Genomic DNA, 18935 nt, shown 5'->3' with positions numbered 1-18935 from the left:
TGGCAGCAGAGGACAGAACCACTGTGACTGGACTGATGCAGCACAACACACCACCAGTGAACTGATGCAGCACAACACAGCACCACTGGACAGCACTGGACATATGGCAGCAGAGGACACAACCACTGTGACTGGACAGATGCAGCACAAGACACGGACACTGAGGACAGAGACACGTTTTCTCTCTACACTCTCCAATGCCGGAGTGAAAATGGTGGGGACGCGCGGCTTCTTATATGGAATCCAAACCCCGCAAGAATACAACAGCGGGATGATGATGTTTTGCCTCATTCTGACTCGGACCTGGGCTCGTGACGTGAAGTTCGAGAACCGAACCCGCTCATCTCTACTATTTTTTTAACAACACTTTGCTCTTATATTTTGTCAAAGCCTCTTGAAATTCTTTATTTTTTAAAGTGTAAATGAAAGGATTTAGCATAGGAACCAACACAACATATAATAGAGCAAAATACATGTCTTCTTCTGGAGAATAATTGGATGTGGGTCTCATGTGCAAACACATTAATGTTCCATAATACATAATTACACAGGTCAGATGAGATGTACAGGTAGAGAAAGCTTTCATACGGCCTTCTGTAGACTTTATCTTCAAAATAGTGGAAATAATAAAGATATATGACACTAAAGTAAGCAGAAATGTAGTAAATGCCATTAATGCACCAATAATGTAAGTTAGATTTTCCACCTCTGATGTATCACTGCAGGAGATCTGAAGCAATGGCAAAACATCACAGAAAAAATGGTTTATTGAGTGTGTTGCACAAAAGGACATCTTAGCTATTAGGACAGTGTGTGCAATGGGATCTAAAAAACCAACAAGCCACACCATAGTAGATAGGTAAGCAGTGTTCCTTAAACTCATGAGAACAACATAATGCAGTGGGTGACAGATTGCCATATAACGGTCGTATGCCATGGCGGCAAGTAAATTGATCTCAGTTCCGGCCAAAATCAGAAAAATAAACATTTGTATCATACATTCTCTAAATGATATTACATTGTATTGTGTGATTAGCATGTTTAATAATTTAGGTAGCGTAATGGAGGTCGAAGCAATGTCAATTATAGACAGGTGTAAAAGGAAAATATACATAGGAGTATGAAGGCGCGAATTCTCACAAATAACTGTAATGATGGTGACATTCCCACAGGTAATGATGACATACACCAGTAAAATAATTAGGAATATTGGCAATGTGAGTTCTGAAACATCTGAGAAGCCTGTGAAAAAAAATTCTGTCGTATTGTGCTCATATGTGATACTCATTTCTAGGAGAAAGAGAAATCAGTTTTAGTTTTGCATGTTTATAAATGTATAGCATATAAATAATTAATAACAATTATTGTTGTGTATATAAGAGAGCACACTATAAGGGAATACATATGATATCCAGTGCATCGCCACTCTAAGATAGAAGCCACAGTGGTATTTAAAAATGACTAAATTACATTACAAAAATTGTGTTTAATTGATGCATGCATGCTAAGTAACTTTATCACTTTTATATCAAGAGACAACTAAAATCCAGAATCCAATAATTTATTTCTAAAACAAACCGGATATTAAAAATAAATTATTATTATTATTATTATTATTATTTGTAGTAGTAGTAGTAGTAAATGTTATATTCATTTAACATCATGTATTATTATGTAGTATTATTATTATTATTATTATGTATTATTATTATTATTATTATTAATAATAATAATAATAATAATAATAATAATAATATCAAAAACCATATTATTATTATTATTATTATTTAATTATTTACCCTAGTGCTGATCAGTTTTTTTATGTTTTTTATGAACATAAATGCAGAGATTTATATGTTGAGGAAGTATGCACAATAATCAAAAAACACATGAAAAAGTGGTCAAAATTTCTAAGACATTATTGCCACTGGAGGGATAATTTTACTAATTTCAAGATATGAAATACCACTGTTTATTAGCAGTATGGTTTTCTGACTTTATCTATAAAAAGCTAAAATCCATGCTGGCCGTCTGAGTGTGATTGCGCTTATGGGGCTAACTGTAATAGGGTGAGAGTTTCATAGGCACGAAAAACTCTCACAAACTCAGATATTATTAGCATGATGTAATGAGGTGCGAGTTTGAAAGATGTGCAAGTTTAGCACTAAACTTGCACATTTTACAAACTCACACAATGTAATAAAGAGAGTTCAAGCAAACTCGCATATTTTCTAGTCTAAAAAAAACGCATACAATTTGAACTCTCCTCCAGATGTTTTTCTATGTTGAACATACAATTCGCCCAATTTAATAGAGTGAGAGTTTGAAACTCACATAAAACAGGTCTAAAAACTCGGGGGGAAAAATAGACCTGGTTCATACAGGTGAGTTGTGACAATATGGGAATTTTTTTTATTTTGTTGTAAAAGCATATTTTCAATACATAAACATTTCTAAATATACTCTATATTTAATTTTAAAAACCCATTTAAACATTATAAACCCCTAAAAATACTGTACCTACTGTACATGCAGAGGTGAATTTAAGGGTCAGGGGGCCCCAAGGCACAACAGTAATGGCCGCTCCTCCGCCTAATTTTATTACTTTCCTTGATTAGTTTTAATCCCTTACTTAATAGTTGCCAATTTAATACAATAATAAAAAAGCCACTAACTTTAACATTTAACTTCATTTTTAATTATGTATACAAATTTACTAAGTAGGACAGGTTACAGGTGCAGTATGTGCATGTCTCACCTGTTTACACTCAACTTAAGATGGCATATGGTATAGTAGAGTGTAAATAATTTGCAGTTACTAGTAAATTTTGGGCTGACAAACAACACAAGTATCCAAGTGCAGCCCCAAAACATGCCTCACGTGCCTCATGGGAAATTCCCCCTGCCTACATGTATGTTTAAAAACCCATTACACAAACCCAATACCTTTAATGAACCCCTTAAATAGTCTACCTATATGTTAATATTTAAAAACCCTTTTACATAACATAGTAACATAGTATCTAAGGTTGAAAAAAGACAATTGTCCATCGAGTTCAACCTATTTGTGGTCTCCTATGCACGATTATTTTGTATAAAATTTTTGACTGAAGCTGATGACTGCCATTCCGTTTACCCGTTTTACATTACATTAATCTACCCTTAAATAGTGTACCAAAGCTATAATAAAAAACAAACAAAACATTTTTTTAAAATTACAAAACAATTTTCTCTAATAACTTACTTTGAAAAGAAACTAAGATAGACACAAATGTAAACTTTATTAGCTTTTTTCTAAATGTACATTTTAATAAATTCAGGACAGGACAGTAAGTGGAAAAACAAAAGGCAACATAATTATTGTTAGGCAGAAGTGCCTCTACCTCTCCCTGCCCATTTAGGTTCCCCACAGGTATGGACAATATGAATTTGGGGAGTCACGGGTGAGGCAGTCTGTGAGGTGCTTGGCTCTGACCTTGGGGTTGATGGTGATGTTCCTTCCCTCACTAGCCTTAGGACTACCAGTTCTTAGTGGACGGTAATGAAGTCCTGGGTTTGCTACCAGATGGCCTGTCTCATCAGAAACATTTTTAGGGCAAACTCACTGGCCAGCAGGGTGCGGGTCCACTAAGCAACACTTGTTGTTTTATTCATCTTCTTATGCTGTCAGATGATGGTCTGCATTTCTTTCATTTGTTGGTGTTTTATAGCCATCTGCTGCTGCCGGAAGCTGAGAATTGGTGGCCCATCTTCCTGCAGACTTTCCAGCTGCTGCTGGGTTGGTTACGTGGGGGCTGGTGGCTTCATGGCTGTGGCCTCATCCTCCACCTCAGAATCTGAATAGGTCAACAGGTTTGGGAAGTGGTGGAGGAGGCCTTACACGAGAAGAACCTAAAAAGATAAAAATATTGCAAAATGAACATACTTGTAGTGTTTTTTTACAAAGTGTTACTATTAACTTTAGACACCTAACAATGCATGTGATAAAAATATACATGCTTGAGCAGAGGTGCATCCATTAGGCCCCCCATTAACTTAAACTACTACAATATACAGCAAACTCATGGCTTTTTTGTTGGTTCGGTTACAAATATTTTTATAATAAAATCCTTCACATATCAGTGTGTTTTAAGTATGATAGTAATATATAATCATTAACATGTTTGTTGAAGATTTACATTATGTAATGTTTGTAGGGACACTGACCCATGAGTATGGATGTAATGATGCGTTGGGTTTTTTTTTTTGCATAGTACTCACCAGCTTCCTCCCCATCTGATTAAACCCGCTGCCTTTTCACTGGTGCCTTCCTCCTTGGTTTTGTTGCTGGGGAAACAAAATATGGATTAAAACAGTGTAGTTTACTGATTTATAATACTGTGGTGAGAGGGCTTGTGTCTCACCACAATTGCCCACATTCTGGTGGAATCAGCTCCCTCCAAGAGAGAAGAAAACAAGGCCTGCACATTCTGCACCTGTAGTTGAAGTTTATAATTCCAGGCTTTCTAAATTGCACAGCTGTAGCTGGAGAAACAGAGGTCCAGGTTTTCCAGCTCACCCAGAGAGAGCAGGAAGTCATGTGAAGGAGAGGGGTTTAAAAATCCCTCTTACCCACACTGCATTGCACTGATGCCTGCTGGTAGGCCAGTGAGCAGGGCTAAATGTATAGCGCCAGGGACTGTGGACCTTGGCCGTGCCAGGATGGCATGGCATGTGTAACTGCAAGACACAGCAGCAGAATGACTTTTGAGCACAGGAAGTGCTTGGACCTTTTATGTTTGTCTGTTTATTTTCTCCATGTATCTGTGTGACCAGGCCCAAGCCTGAGTATGTTGTGCTACAGTGTCTGATGCCAGTAAAGACACTGTTGGTTGTTCTGGAAAACCTGCCTACGAGTCCTTATTTCAGTACCCATGTTAAAATACATATAACTATTGTAAAATATAAATCTTTAATGATACGAAACACCATCATTATAATCTAATGGTAGTTAGAACAACACTTATTTTGGTTCATACAGTTTAAAGGGAGGCATTTGTGTACTCACCAGGATGTACTACAGGCAGGAATATCTTCCTAAGCTCCTCCTCATACGCATGATACGGGGGAGGTTCTGCATGTTGTACCTGGTGCCCTTTATCCTGCTTTTGTTTTAACGCACACTTCATGCTGTCACAGTGTTTTTTTTATGTGTGATAGCCCATGGACAGTCACTCACAGCATTAACAGCCTCCATAATCTCCAGCCACAACCTTCTCTTTGTGGTTAAAGGGGTGTTGGCTGCCTGCCCAACCAGCAAATGTGGGTGCACCCGCACCACAGAATGGACCAAGGCGTAGTTCTCAGGTAATGAGAAATGCACATTATGCCCTGACCTTGTCTTGCCAGGTGCAGATGCTGCTGGCTCCTCCTCAGACTCCTACTCAGAGTCCTCCTCAGAGTCCTGTGTATGCTATCCCGCCTCCTGCTCCTCACTACCTATTTCATCCTCCTCACTGGCAGCATGCTCCCAAAACACCTCCTCCTCCATCCTCCTTAGCTAGCCTACTGTACTGGAACACATGCTGCTGGAAAAATAGCTTTTTCTCTCTCTGGGATACATTTACAAAGCAGTGATAAGAGCGGAGAAGTGAGCCAGTGGAGAAGTTTCCCCATCAACCAATCAGCAGCTCTGTATAATTTTATAGTATGCAAATTATAGATATTACTTCAGTACTGATTTGTTGCCATTGGCAACATCTCCACTGGCTCACTTCTCCACTCTTATCACTGCTTAGTAAATGTATCCCTCTGTCTCAAAAGCTCCTCTCAACACCAAAAGTCCTCACTACCTTTCAAAAGACAAAATGGAGGATCCAGGGTTCATATAGGGTGTGTGATGCATAAATCAGGGAAATTTTGGGTGCCAATGGGTGACTTTCTCTCACACTTTGCAACTCTCATAATGAAACTCACATTCCTGTTGGTCTAAAAACTTGCATGTTTCCTGGTGTGAAATCTCCTGAGAAGTCACATGCGAGTTACATGTGTGCCTGAAAACTCACACCCTATTACATTGTGAGTTGCGGAACAAACTCGCACATAACAAAGGAGTGAAAATGTGAGCGTTTGAACTTGAGATTTTTACACCAGAAAGCATCTGAGTTTTTTAGACTGACTGGAAAATAGGATTTTAAATACCTACCAGTAAATCCTTTTCTCGTAGTCCATAAGGGATATTGGGGACAGAATGAATACGATGGGGTATAGATGGGTCCAAAGGAGCAAGTGCACTTTAAAATTCATCCACTGGTGTGCTGGCTCCTCCCCTCTATGCCTTCTCCTACAGCTCAGTTATAGGTAAAACAGAGCCCGAAGGAGAATGACATACTTGAGAGAAGAAACAGAACAACAACAGGTGTGGTGAGATTTAAACACCAGCACACCAATACATAACTTAGCCAGCAAGGTCTGGCAACATTAACATAATCTTAGCCAGCAAAGTCTGGCAAAAATAACAGCAACAGCTGAACAGGAACATGTAACAGAGAACCTGCAGAAAGTCACCGCAAAGAGGCGGGCGCCCAATATCCCTTATGGACTATGAGAAAAGGATTTCCCGGTAGGTATTTCAAATCCTATTTTCTCTAGCATCCATAAGGGATATTGGGGACAGAATGAATACGATGGGGATGTCCCAAAGCTTCCAGAATGGGTGGGAATGTGCAGAGATAACTGCAGCACAGCCTGCCCAAACTGGGTATCCTCTTTGGCCAGGGTATCAAATTTGTATAACTTTACAAAGGTGTTCGTTCCCAACAAGGTAGCAGCTCAGTATAGTTGCAGGGCTGAGACTCCATGGGCAGCCACCCAGGAAGAACCCACCGATCTAGTAGAGTGGGCCTTCAGAGACTGCGTAAACAGGAAGGCTGCCAACGCATAGACTTGTTGGATAGTAAGCCTAATTCAATGAGCAGTGGACTGCAGTGAAGCAGGACAACCCGTTTTGTTTTTGCGCATCATACAGCACAAACAAGGAATCCATCTTTCTGATCCGAGCCATCCTCTTGACATAGATTTTCAAGGCTCGTACAGCATCCAATGCCTCCGGAAGAGCAACAGTGTCAGAACCGGATGGAATCACAATAGGTTGAGTCAAGTGAAACACGGATACCACCTTCGGCAGGAACTGCTGTCTAGTCCTGAGCTCCGCTCTGTTCTCGTAAAAGACCAAGTAGGCACTTGTACACGATAAGGCCCACAATTCTGAGACACGCCTAGCAGAAGCCAGGGCCAGTAACATCATTGTTTTCTATGTGAGGTACTTATCTTCTACCATCATCAGAGGTTCAAACCAGGAGGACTGTAGAAAGCGTAACATTACATCCAGGCTTGGACTGGCCCACAGGGGTACAGGGGAAACCACCGGTGGGCCCCACTGCCTGGGGTCCCACCTCCTGCTCTAAGGATCAGGTTCTAGACTGTGCACTTGGATTAAACATTATACATATGTTACCTTATACTGGACTGTGGTGTATTTTCTACAGTGCATTGCTGTTATTAATCTGGTACATTATCATGCATGCAGCAGCTGAATTTACTGTATATATTTATGAAGGGGCCCAGATGTTGCACTTTCTAATGGTTCATCAAACCAAAGAGGTGGCAGGACTCAGCAGACTGCCCACACCCCTAAACATAGGCCCCTACCACTGCATTCCCCCGGTGGGCCCTACATGCCGCAGTCCGACACTGATTACATCCATATCCCAAGGTGCTGTAGTAGGCACAAAAGGAGGTTGTATGTGAAGCCTCCCCTTGCAAGAAGGTCTGAACTTTCGGCAAGAGAGCCAACTTCTTCTGAAAGAAGATGGAAAGAGCTGAAATCTGGAGCTTAATGGATCCCAGACGCAAGCCTTTATCCACTCCAGCCTGTAGGAAATAGAGGAACCTTCCCAAGTGGAATTCTGGAAATGGATATTTGTGTTCCTCGCACCACGAAACATATCTCCGCCAGATAGGATGATAGCATTTTGACGTCACAGGTTTTCTGGCTTGCACCATTGTGGCAATTACCTTTTTGGAAAGCCCTTTGTGAGCTAGGATATTCCGCTCAACTTCCATGTCATCAAATGAAGTCACCATTAGTCCTGGTAGACGAATGGTCCTTGTTGAAGAAGATCCCTTCTTAGCGGTAGAGGCCAAGGGTCTGCTATGGACAAATCCAGGAGAGCCTTTGGGGCCAATACGGGGCAATCAAGATTGCTTCCACTCTTTCATGTCTGACCCGCTTGACCACCCTTGGGATCAGAAAAATCGAAGTAAACAGATAGACCATCCGGCAAGTCCAAGTCGATGTCAGCGCATCCACTGCACTCGCCTGAGGGTCCATGGTTCGTGAGCAATAGCAGCAAAGTTTCTTGTTGAGATGAGAGGCCATCAAGTCGATCTGTGGGCAACCCCACCTATCGATGATCAGTTGGAACACCTGAGGGTCTAGTCCCCACTCCCCCGGGTGGAGGTCGTGGCGACTTAGGAAGTCTGCCTCCCAGTTGTCCACTCCCGAACTGAAGACTGTGGACAGCGCTCTTGCAGTACTTTCTGCCCAGAGGAGTATTCTTGACACTTCTTGCATGCAGGTCCTGCTTTTTGTCCCCCCTTGTTGATTGATGTACGCCACTGCCGTGGCATTGCCAGACTGCACCTGGATCGCCCCATCCCATAGTAGGTGAGATGCCTGAAGCAGGGCATCGTGGATAGCCTGAAATTCCAGAATGTTGATTGGAAGTAGGGCCTCTCGGGCAGACCACCTGCCCTGGAACTGTGCCCCTTGGGTGACAGCTCCCCATCCTCTCAGACTCGCATCCATCATGAGGAGGATCCAATCCTGAATCCCAAAGGTTCGGCCTTCCAGGAGGTTGGTAGACTGTAGCCACCACAGGAGTGAAATCCTGGCCTGGGGTGACAGCTGTATCATCTGGTGCATCTGAAGATGGGAACCAGACCACTTGTTCAGGATGTCCAATTGGAAGGGTCTGGCATGAAACCTTCCATACTGTTTTGCCTCGTAGGAGGCCACCATCTTTCCCAATAATTGTTTGCAAAGATGAATGGAGACTCCAGCAGGTCTGAGTACCATGCAAACCATATCCTGGAGTGTTCTCGCTTTTTCCTCTGGGAGTAACACTTTCTGTGCTACAGTATCCAGTAGCATCACCAGAAATAGGAGCCGCTGAGACGGTCCAGGTGGAACTTCTGCAGATTGAGGATCCACCCGTGGTGAGACAAAATTGGATAGTGCGATCTATATGGAGCAATAGAAGCTCCCTGGAACTGGCTTTTATCAGGAGATTGTCCGGGAATGTAATCACATTGACCCCCTGGACCATGAGCTGAAACATAATTTCTGACATCACCTTCGTGAACACCCTCGGAGCTGTAGACAGGCACGAAGGGTAACGCTTGAAACTGGTAGTGATCGTTCAGCAGGGCAAACTTCAGATAGGCCTGATGAGGAGGCCAAATTGGGATATGTAGGTAAGCGTCCTTGATATCCAGGGACACTAGGCATTCAAGTTGTTCCAGGCCTGCAATCACCGCCTTCAAAGATTCTTGAATTTGAAAACCTTTAGGTGAGGATTCAAAGACTTCATATCCAGATTGGGTCTCACAGACCCTTCTGGTTTCGGTACTACAAACAGACTGGAGTAGCATCCCTGTCCTTATTGTAGGAGTAGTACTGGAACAATGACCTGGGACTGGACCAGCTTGTTTATGGCCAGTAGTAGCATACCACGCATACCTCCCAAAGCTGGTAAGCCTGATTTTAAAAATCATTGGGGAGGAGTACCATTGAACTCCAGCTTGTAACCCTGAGAGATAAGGTCCCTTACCAAAGCATCTTGGCAGGAACCGTCCCAGATGTGGCTGAAGCAATGTAACCGAGCTCCCGCCACGAGATCTCCTCGGGGTGAGTGGGCCCCGTCATGCTGAAGTTCTTGCAGGAGCAGAACTGGTGTTCTGGTCCTGAGATCCAGCAACGGCTGGTCTTCTAGGTTTTCCTCTGGATCCTCTAGCTGCGTTGAAGGCCCCTTTGGCCCTAGATCGAAATTTGGAGGGTCGAAAGGACTGAGTAGATTGTCCCGGATAGGTACGTCTAGCAGGTGGAGCCCCGAAGCGAGAAATGTGGGCTTCCCAGCCGTAGCTTTGGAAATCCATGCATCCAAATCACCTCCAAAGAGCCCTTGGCCTGTGAAGGGAAGAGATTCCACATTACGTTTGGAGTCAGCATCATCAATCCACTATCATAACCATATGGCTTTCCGCGCAGACCCAGCCATAGCCGAAGTCCTAGCATTAATAGTGTCAATCTCTTTAAGGGAGTCACAAGGAATCTTGCCGTGTCCTGAATGTGAGCCAGGAAAGCAACAGTATTAACTAAGGTCATATCATACCTTCCTTAATTTTACTAGCCCAGGAAAGAATTGCATGTGTCATCCAGCAACCTGCAATGACCGGCCTTTGTGCAGCACTGTAAATAGATTTTAGAGTGGTCTCAATTTTCCTATCTGCCGGGTCCTTCCTGTAAGGGAGCCCGGAGCAGGGAGTACCACCTTTTTAGAAACGCGAGAGACTGAGACATCTACTGCTGGAGACTATTCCCAGAATTTTCTGCCTTCAGGGGTAAGTGGAATGTATGCAAAATCCGTTTTGACTCTGGATTCTTCCAGGCTATTTTAATAAGTCCTCCATTTCTTTGGAATCAGGAAATGTGACTGCCATTTTATCTTGTGGGAGGAAAATGACTGCTGATTAGTAGCATCCTCCAGGGGGAGCTTTAATACATCCCTAATAGCCCATATTAGGGGCTTAATACCCTGGGTGGGGATGGGATCCCCAATTATAGGATCCACATCATCCCCATCATCCTGTATATCATCCTCAGTATCTGAGAGTAGTGCAGGTAAAGCACGTTTACGTGCACCCTTAGTAGACAGGGGGAAATGTGTAGCAGTTAGACTTGCCACTGCTTGTTGGCATTTGCAGTGAGCTGACATGACATATCAGACATCATATTTTTGATAGTCCCCAATAAGGAGGGCTCTGGACTCTCCCCCATTGTTATCAGCATTCAGAGATTGCTGACTACACCGCCCATATGATATGGAGTCAGATGAACTATGAGAGAATCTAGCATTACATACACTGCAAGACTTCTGTTTTACTTTTGTGAATGAAAAAACCAGGAACAATACACATACAACACTGATATTGATATATTGCAAGCCTGCCCTATTGCATGTGAGAGGAGACACAGGAAAGAGGACCCCAGCGCACTTAATGCTGCACAGCCCCAGTGAGGCTGTCAGCATTTATGTAGACACAGTGAGACTATAATCTGATAAAATCCCTCAGAGGGATTGCTATTGTGCACTAATATAGCGGCTCTCCCCCTTTACACCTGGTACCAGTAATCCAGGGATTATGTGGAGGAGTTGTGGAGGCTGCTGCTGCAGCCAAGCAGAGGAAGGCGCCAAAATGCTGCTGAGCACGCTCTCATGTAGCTCCGCCCCCCACCATGCGCCAGAGCTCCTGCTGTATATTTATACTGGCCATGTCTCCCAGCGTGTAAAAACCTCACATGCAGTAAATGCTTGGTTTACCTTTTAGTTAGCCAGTCTCATGCAGGGGCTACAGCGGGTCCCCCCCAGGAGGGACCCGTATGACTCACCCATGCTTCAGCCGCACATTAAACCGGGAGACCCCCTAGCGGGGCCCCCGGTTGGTACTCACCTCCGACTATCACCTTCAGGCAGCGTTAGGGGTGTGTGGCATGCTGCGGCTGCGACAGCCAAGGTGTCATGCCCCACTGAACAAACAGCATCTCAGGACGGTGGTCCTGCAGCGAGGAAGCAGCTCTGCACCTCAAGAGGCCGGTGACCATCCTCTTCCTAACCCCCACGGTGCAGGTATGCTGTTGCCCAAACAGCATACCGAAATAAACAAAAGTTTAAAAGAAAATGAAGAAAAACTCTGGAGCTTCAGAGTGTGCATCCTCTCCTGAGGGAACTTTTTTTTAAACTGAGCTGTAGGAGGAGGCATAGAAGGGAGGAGCCAGCACACCCAGTGGATGCATTTTAAAGTGCACTTGCTCCTTTGGACCCGTCTATATCCCATTGTATTCATTCTGTCCCCAATATCCCTTATGGATGCTAGAGAGAGCTAGTTTCATTATGAAAGTTGCCTAGTGTGAGAGAAATTCACACATTGGTATCCAAAAGTCACCACATGAAAGCATCACACACCCTATATAAACCCTGGATCCATATTGTTGTTGAAACTTGAAAGGTTTTTCTGTGAGGAGTTTGTGGTTTGAGAGAAAGAGAGATAGATTTATTTTGTGAGATTTGGAGACGCATGGCTTCCAGAAGAGAAGTGTGGAGAAGGAAGAAGAGGTGGTCATGCCAGAGGCGTCACTGGGTGTGATGACACCTGGTGCACACTCTGCATTACACCGTCCGAAAAAGGTGTGTGGCTTAATAAAAAGGGGATCTTTGTTTTGTCGCTCCAGGGGCATATTCAGCATCCCCTGGAGATGCTGACTGCCCATGGAGACTGGGCAGCATGTAGTGCCAGCTATTCATCTGTGACAGGAGCCAAGTGCTGGAACATAATTATTTTAATTTTTCAAACATTTTTACATTTTTACATTTTTAACCCTATAAACATAGGGGTTATTCAGTACGGATTGCAGATTCTGCTAAAAAGTAGATTCTGCAATATGTTCTTTTGCATGCTGGGGGCCGACTATTGCAGGGCAAGGCTGCCCAGCATGCAGAATGACATGCCCAGCGGCTGCAACCACAATTTAATTGCGGGCGGAGCAACTGTGGATGACTCCCTGCAGCCGCAGCTAGTCTGCCACCATTTTTTAGTTTGGAGTGGCTGCATGTGACAATACGTAGCCACGCAGAAAATGCAGCTGACCTGCCCCGTTTTTCCCACGCCTCCCCCTCAATGCTTCATCGCCGCCCACCCCACAAACGCCTCTGCATGTCAATCAGCCTGAGGTGTTGCACCCACTGTGACCCAAATGCAATCGGCAGCAATGCATGCAGAGGACAGCGTTTTTGCAGTCACATCGCTTAGTGACGCAACCTAAATAACCCCCATAGTTTGCTTGTTTTTTAAAGTGGACTATATTGTTTAAAGTATTGCATTAAGAGGTGATGGGAAATGCATTTTAAAGTACGTATAAATGTTTGCTACCCAAAAATATATGCCACTATCCCTGAAGAAGTTTACATTTTGTGTATGAAAGTAATGTAAATGTTAGGTTTTGTAACATATGACTGTGTGACTGCCTGAATAGAGTAAGGGCCTAAATCAGCATGGATCGTAGATGTGCGAAAAATCACACATCTACGATCCATTACACTGACATGCCGTCCCCAGCCCCCCAGAACACATGAAAAAATTGCACGGCGGCGATGCTTTTGCATGTTTAGGGTAGCCCTCTGCCTATGCAGCCTAGCCGCTAAGGCAGATGGCTACCCGCCATGTTTTGGGTCGCAGCGCCTGCATATGACGTCACGCAACCGCCGCGGCCTACCCTGCAAAAGGTCAAGACATGCCTGCAAAAACTGGGGTGTAATTAGTCTTTCGCTGAGGCCTTGCCCATTTTATCAATGCCACACCCAATTTATCAAGGCCACGCTCCCCCACCAAGAAATAGTTTTTTTAATGAATATGGAGGGGGGGGGGGGGGGGTGTTCATTTTAGAATGTTTATTGGTAGGGGGGATTATTTTACTGTTCGTACTGGGAGCCAAATTGTCTAGAAACAGCCCTGTTTACATGTACTGTATTTCACTATGTCAGGTGAGCATATTGATATTCATAAAAAATGTTTAAAAGCTGACAATATTGCATCTTCTTCTTTACCTGACCATTCTGTACGTACTGTACATTCAGACTACAGTGAAAATACATTTCCTTCTGTTTGTGAAAAGTATCAGCGGCTCACAAATATTAGCAGCTCCTTGTGTCAGGATAGTGCTAGGCTCTTTATGATTGTAATTTGGATGAACAATTTTATGAGCATTAAAACCCTACACAAAATTACCTGTGATCATTAAAAAATAGACATCACTGAAGATTTTGCTGCATGTATCACATTGATCTGAAACTGTTTGAAGTTAACTCCATTTACTGTAGCATGACCTTTAAAAAGAAAAACACACACAAATACAATCAGTATGTATGAACTAGGGGTAGAGATGTGCGCCGGAAATTTTTCGGGTTTTGTGTTTTGGTTTTGGATTCGGTTCCGCGGCCGTGTTTTGGATTCGGACGCGTTTTGGCAAAACCTCCCTGAAAAATTATTGTCGGATTCGGGTGTGTTTTGGATTCGGGTGTATTTTTCAAAAAACCCTCAAAAACAGCTTAAGTCTTAGAATTTGGGGGTAATTTTGATCCTATAGTATTATTAACCTCAATAACCATAATTTCCACTCATTTCCAGTCTATTCTGAACACCTCACAATATTATTTTTAGTCCTAAAATTTGCATCGAGGTCGCTGGATGACTAAGCTAAGCGACTCAAGTGGGTGGCACAAACACCTGGCCCATCTAGGAGTGGCACTGCAGTGTCAGACAGGATGGCACTAATAAAAATTGGCCCCAAACAGCACATGATGCAAAGAAAAGAGAAAAAGAGGTGCACTGTGGTCGCTGGATGGCTAAGCTAAGCGACACAAACACCTCAATATCACAGGAATTATTCATTCTAAATAATCAATGGTATTATTGGTCCAAATCACTGGAAGAAAATGACAAAATCACTGGAATTATTTGTTCTAATCAATGGTATTATTGGTTCAAATCATTGGAAGAAAATGACAAAATCACAGTAATTATTTGTTCTAATCAATGGCATTATTGGTCCAAATCACTGGAAGAAAATGACAAAATCACAGGAATTATTCGTTCTAATCAGTGGTATTATTGGTCCAAATCACTGGAAGAAAATGACAAAATCACTGGAATCATTTGGCAAGATCACTGTAATTAATAATTAATTATAAATCACATATTAATTGGTAAAATCTCGCTATCGCTTGCCTAGAGAAGTGGAACCTAGATGGTGTTTGGTACCGGGGACACACTACCTCAAGAAATTCTCTAAGTCCCTGTTAACTAACGCCAGATACCGGACGCACGTCTAACACCAACACAGCTGCCAAGGCCTTAGTTATCTGCTTTGCAACAGGATGACTGCTGTGATATTTCATCTTCCTCGCAAACGACTGTTGGACAGTCAATTGCTTACTGGAAGTAGTACAAGCGGTCTTCCGACTTCCCCTCTGGGATGATGATCGACTCCCAGCAGCAACAACAGCAGCGCCAGCAGCAGTAGACGTTACACTCAAGGATCCATCACAGGAATCCCAGTCAGGAGAAGACTCGTCAGACTTGCCAGTGACATGGCCTGTAGGACTATTGGCTTTCTTGTCTAAGAAGGAAATTGACACTGAGAGAGTTGGCGGTGTGGTTTGCAGGAGCTTGTGTACAAGAGGAAGGGATTTAGTTGTCAGTGGACTGCTTCCACTGTCACCCAAAGTTTTTGAACTTGTCAATGACTTCTGATGAATGTGCTCCAGGTGACATATAAGGGAGGATGTTCCTAGGTGGTTAGCGTCCTTACCCCTACTTATTACAGCTTGACAAAGGCAACACACGGCTTGACACCTGTTGTCCGCATTTATGTTAAAATAATTCCACACCGAAGAGCTGATTTTTTTTGTAACTTGATCAGGCATATCAATGGCCATATTCATCCCAACGGACAACAGGTGTCTCCCCGGGTGCCTGACTTAAACAAACCACCTCACCATCAGAATCCTTCTTGTCAATTTCCTCCTCAGCGCCAGCAACACACATATCCTCATGCTGGTGTACTTCAACAGTGACAACTTCAATTTGACTATCAGGAACTGGACTGTGGGTGCTCCTTCCAGCACTTCCAGGGGATGTGCATATGGTAGAAGGATCCACCTCTTCCCGTCCAGTGTTGGGAAGGTCAGGCATCGCAACCGACACAATTGTACTAGCCTTGGGGATTTGTGATTTAGAAGAACACACAGTTCTTTGCTGTGCTTTTGCCATCTTAACTCTTTCCAGTTTTCTAGCAGGAGGATGAGTGCTTCCATCCTCATGTGAAGCTGAACCACTAGCCATGAACATAGGCCAGGGCCTCAGCCGTTCCTTGCCACTCCGTGTCGTAAATGGCATATTGGCAAGTTTACGCTTCTCCTCAGACGCTTTTAATTTAGATTTTTGGGTAATTTTACTGAACTTTAGTTTTCTTTTATTTTACATGCTCTCTACTATGACATTGGGCATTGGCCTTGGCAGACGACGTTGATGGCATTGAATCGTCTCTGCCATGACTAGTGGCAGCAGCTTCAGCACTATGTGGAAGTGGATCTTGATCTTTCCCTATTTCACCCTCCACATTTTTGTTTTCCATTTTTTAATGTGTGGAATTATATGCCAGTAATATTATTATATCAATAGCAATGGCCTACTGTACTGTACAACTATATACTGTTGGTCACCAAAATGCTACACTGTACTACTATATATATTGCTCACAAAAATGCAGCACAGATATGGAATGTATACTTGCAATGACACAGAGCTGCAAGATAAAGCAATGGCCTACTGTACTGTACAACTATATACTGTTGGTCACCAAAATGCTGCACTGTACTACTATATATACTGCTCACAAAAATGCAGCACAGATATGGAATGGATACTTGCAATGACACAGAGCTGCAAGATACAGCAATGGCCTACTGTACTGTACAACTATATACTTTTGGTCACCAAAATGCTGCACTGTACTACTATATATACTGCTCACAAAAATGCAGCACAGATATGGAATGGATACTTGCAGTGACACAGAGCTGCAAGATACAGCAATGGCCTACTCTACTGTACAACTATACACTGTTGGTCACCAAAATGCTGCACTATACTACTATATATACTGCTCACCAAAATCCAGCACAGATATAGAATGGATACTTGCAGTGACACAGAGCTGCTAGATACAGCAATGGCCTACTGTACTGTACAACTATATACTGTTGGTCACCAAAATGCTGCACTGTACTACTATATATACTGCTCACAAATATGCAGCACAGATATGGAATGGATACTTGCAGTGACACAGAGCTGCAAGATACAGCAATGGCCTACTCTACTGTACAACTATACACTGTTGGTCACCAAAATGCTGCACTATACTACTATATATACTGCTCACAAAAATGCAGCACAGATATAGAATGGATACTTGCAGTGACACAGAGCTGCTAGATACAGCAATGGCCTACTCTACTGTACAACTATATACTGTTGGTCACCAAAATGCTGCACTGTACTACTATATATACTGCTCACAAAAATGCAGCACAGATATGGAATGGATACTTGCAGTGACACAGAGCTGCAAGATACAGCAGTGGCCTACTGTACAACTATATACTGTTGGTCATCAAAATGCTGCACTGTAATACTATATATACTGCTCACCAAAATGCAGCACAGATATGGAATGGATACTTGCAGTGACACAGAGCTGCAAGATACAGCAATGGCCTACTGTACTGTACAACTATATACTGTGCACCGTACACATTGCACCCATTATATAAACGCCAATGCTATAAAGTAGTTACCAAACAACAGCAAAAAAACAAACAAACAAACATTTTTGTAAAATAGCAACAGAAGACATTGATGCCCTCTACACAATTGCACACAGTCTGTACCTACCTCCTGGGAGCCCTAGGTCACTGCTGACTGGCACCCTGAGCCCATGTAATGCCCCAATCAATCAGCCTTTTTGCAGAGCAGCTACACAAAATGTCCCTAATCACAAAAAAAACAGCACTCCGTACCTGCATAGTACAGTGCGGTATACTTTGGGACACACAGTACCAGGTTACATTGGTCAGATACAGTGCAGGTCAGACACAGTGCGGTTTACGATGCAGGTTGAATACAGTGCATGTTGGATACAGTATGGAATACAGTCTGGTTTGGGGATATTTCGGTTTACAGTGTGGGTTGGATACAGTGCAGGTACTGTAGCATACAGTGTGGATTGGCTATAGTGCAAGGTCAGATACAGTGCGTGTTGGATACAGTACGAGATACCAGTGATGTGCGGTGGTGAGAGGCAGGTGAGGCAGAGCCTTTCCTGTCATACTAACATTTGTGCCAGAGTTTTGACTGCATAAAGTATATGAAAAATATAAAGAATTTGTTTGAAATATATTTTTTGTATTATTGTAATCATTTTTATAGCCAAATCTCTGGAGTAAAAAATCTATGGTATCCGAGGCAGTGCCTCCCCTGACTATTTTTTCCACACATCTCTGAGCAAAACTCACCAAATTTCCAGGAGTTACGTTATATTGCTGCACCTGTGTATAATGTCCACATGTACCGTTTGCAGTGGCATATCTATAATGGGTACAGTGTGTGCAGTGCACATGGGCCCCTGGGTCCAGAGGGGGCCCACACCACACACACGGCACCCATTTTTTCTATACAAACCTTTCTGGTGTCCGTGCGTGGGCCCCCTCCTCTCCCGTCCCGTAGCCGACAGCAGTACTGTTAGCGCTCTGTCCGAGCACTGGAGACTCTGGCACAGTGCCAGAGTCTACAGCGCATGCACAGGTCTCCGAAAAAATGGCCATTGCAATGTTTTTTCTGAGACTTGCGCATGCGCTGTAGACTCTGGCACTGTGCCAGAGTCTCTAGTGCTTAGACAGAGCGCTAACAGCACTGCTGTCAGCTACGGGACAGGAGAGGAGGGGGCCCACACCCGAAGACTGCACACGGGTCCCCTCCTCTCTAGATATGCCCATGAC

At 43.3% G+C, this 18935-nt stretch overlaps 1 protein-coding gene across 1 annotated transcript; it reads right to left on the bottom strand.

Moving 5' to 3' along the window:
• Window positions 1–349: 349 nt before the first annotated feature.
• On the bottom strand, window positions 350–937 carry LOC135057391 (olfactory receptor 1C1-like). The gene has a single exon (XM_063963281.1). It carries the CDS (start codon window positions 935–937, stop codon window positions 350–352), a length of 588 nt encoding a protein of 195 aa, XP_063819351.1.
• Between the last annotated feature and the right edge of the window lie 17998 nt (window positions 938–18935).

This window comes from Pseudophryne corroboree, chromosome 3 (genome assembly GCF_028390025.1).
Source record: "Pseudophryne corroboree isolate aPseCor3 chromosome 3, aPseCor3.hap2, whole genome shotgun sequence".
NCBI classification, from domain to species: Eukaryota; Metazoa; Chordata; class Amphibia; order Anura; family Myobatrachidae; genus Pseudophryne; species Pseudophryne corroboree.
Note: the sequence above shows the minus strand (reverse complement) of the source record. Positions and strands in the feature narration are given on the sequence as shown.

Excerpts from the sequence above, each read along its gene's own strand:
- LOC135057391 (XM_063963281.1), bottom strand. The coding sequence starts at position 937 with ATGGCATACGACCGTTATATGGCAATCTGTCACCCACTGCATTATGTT.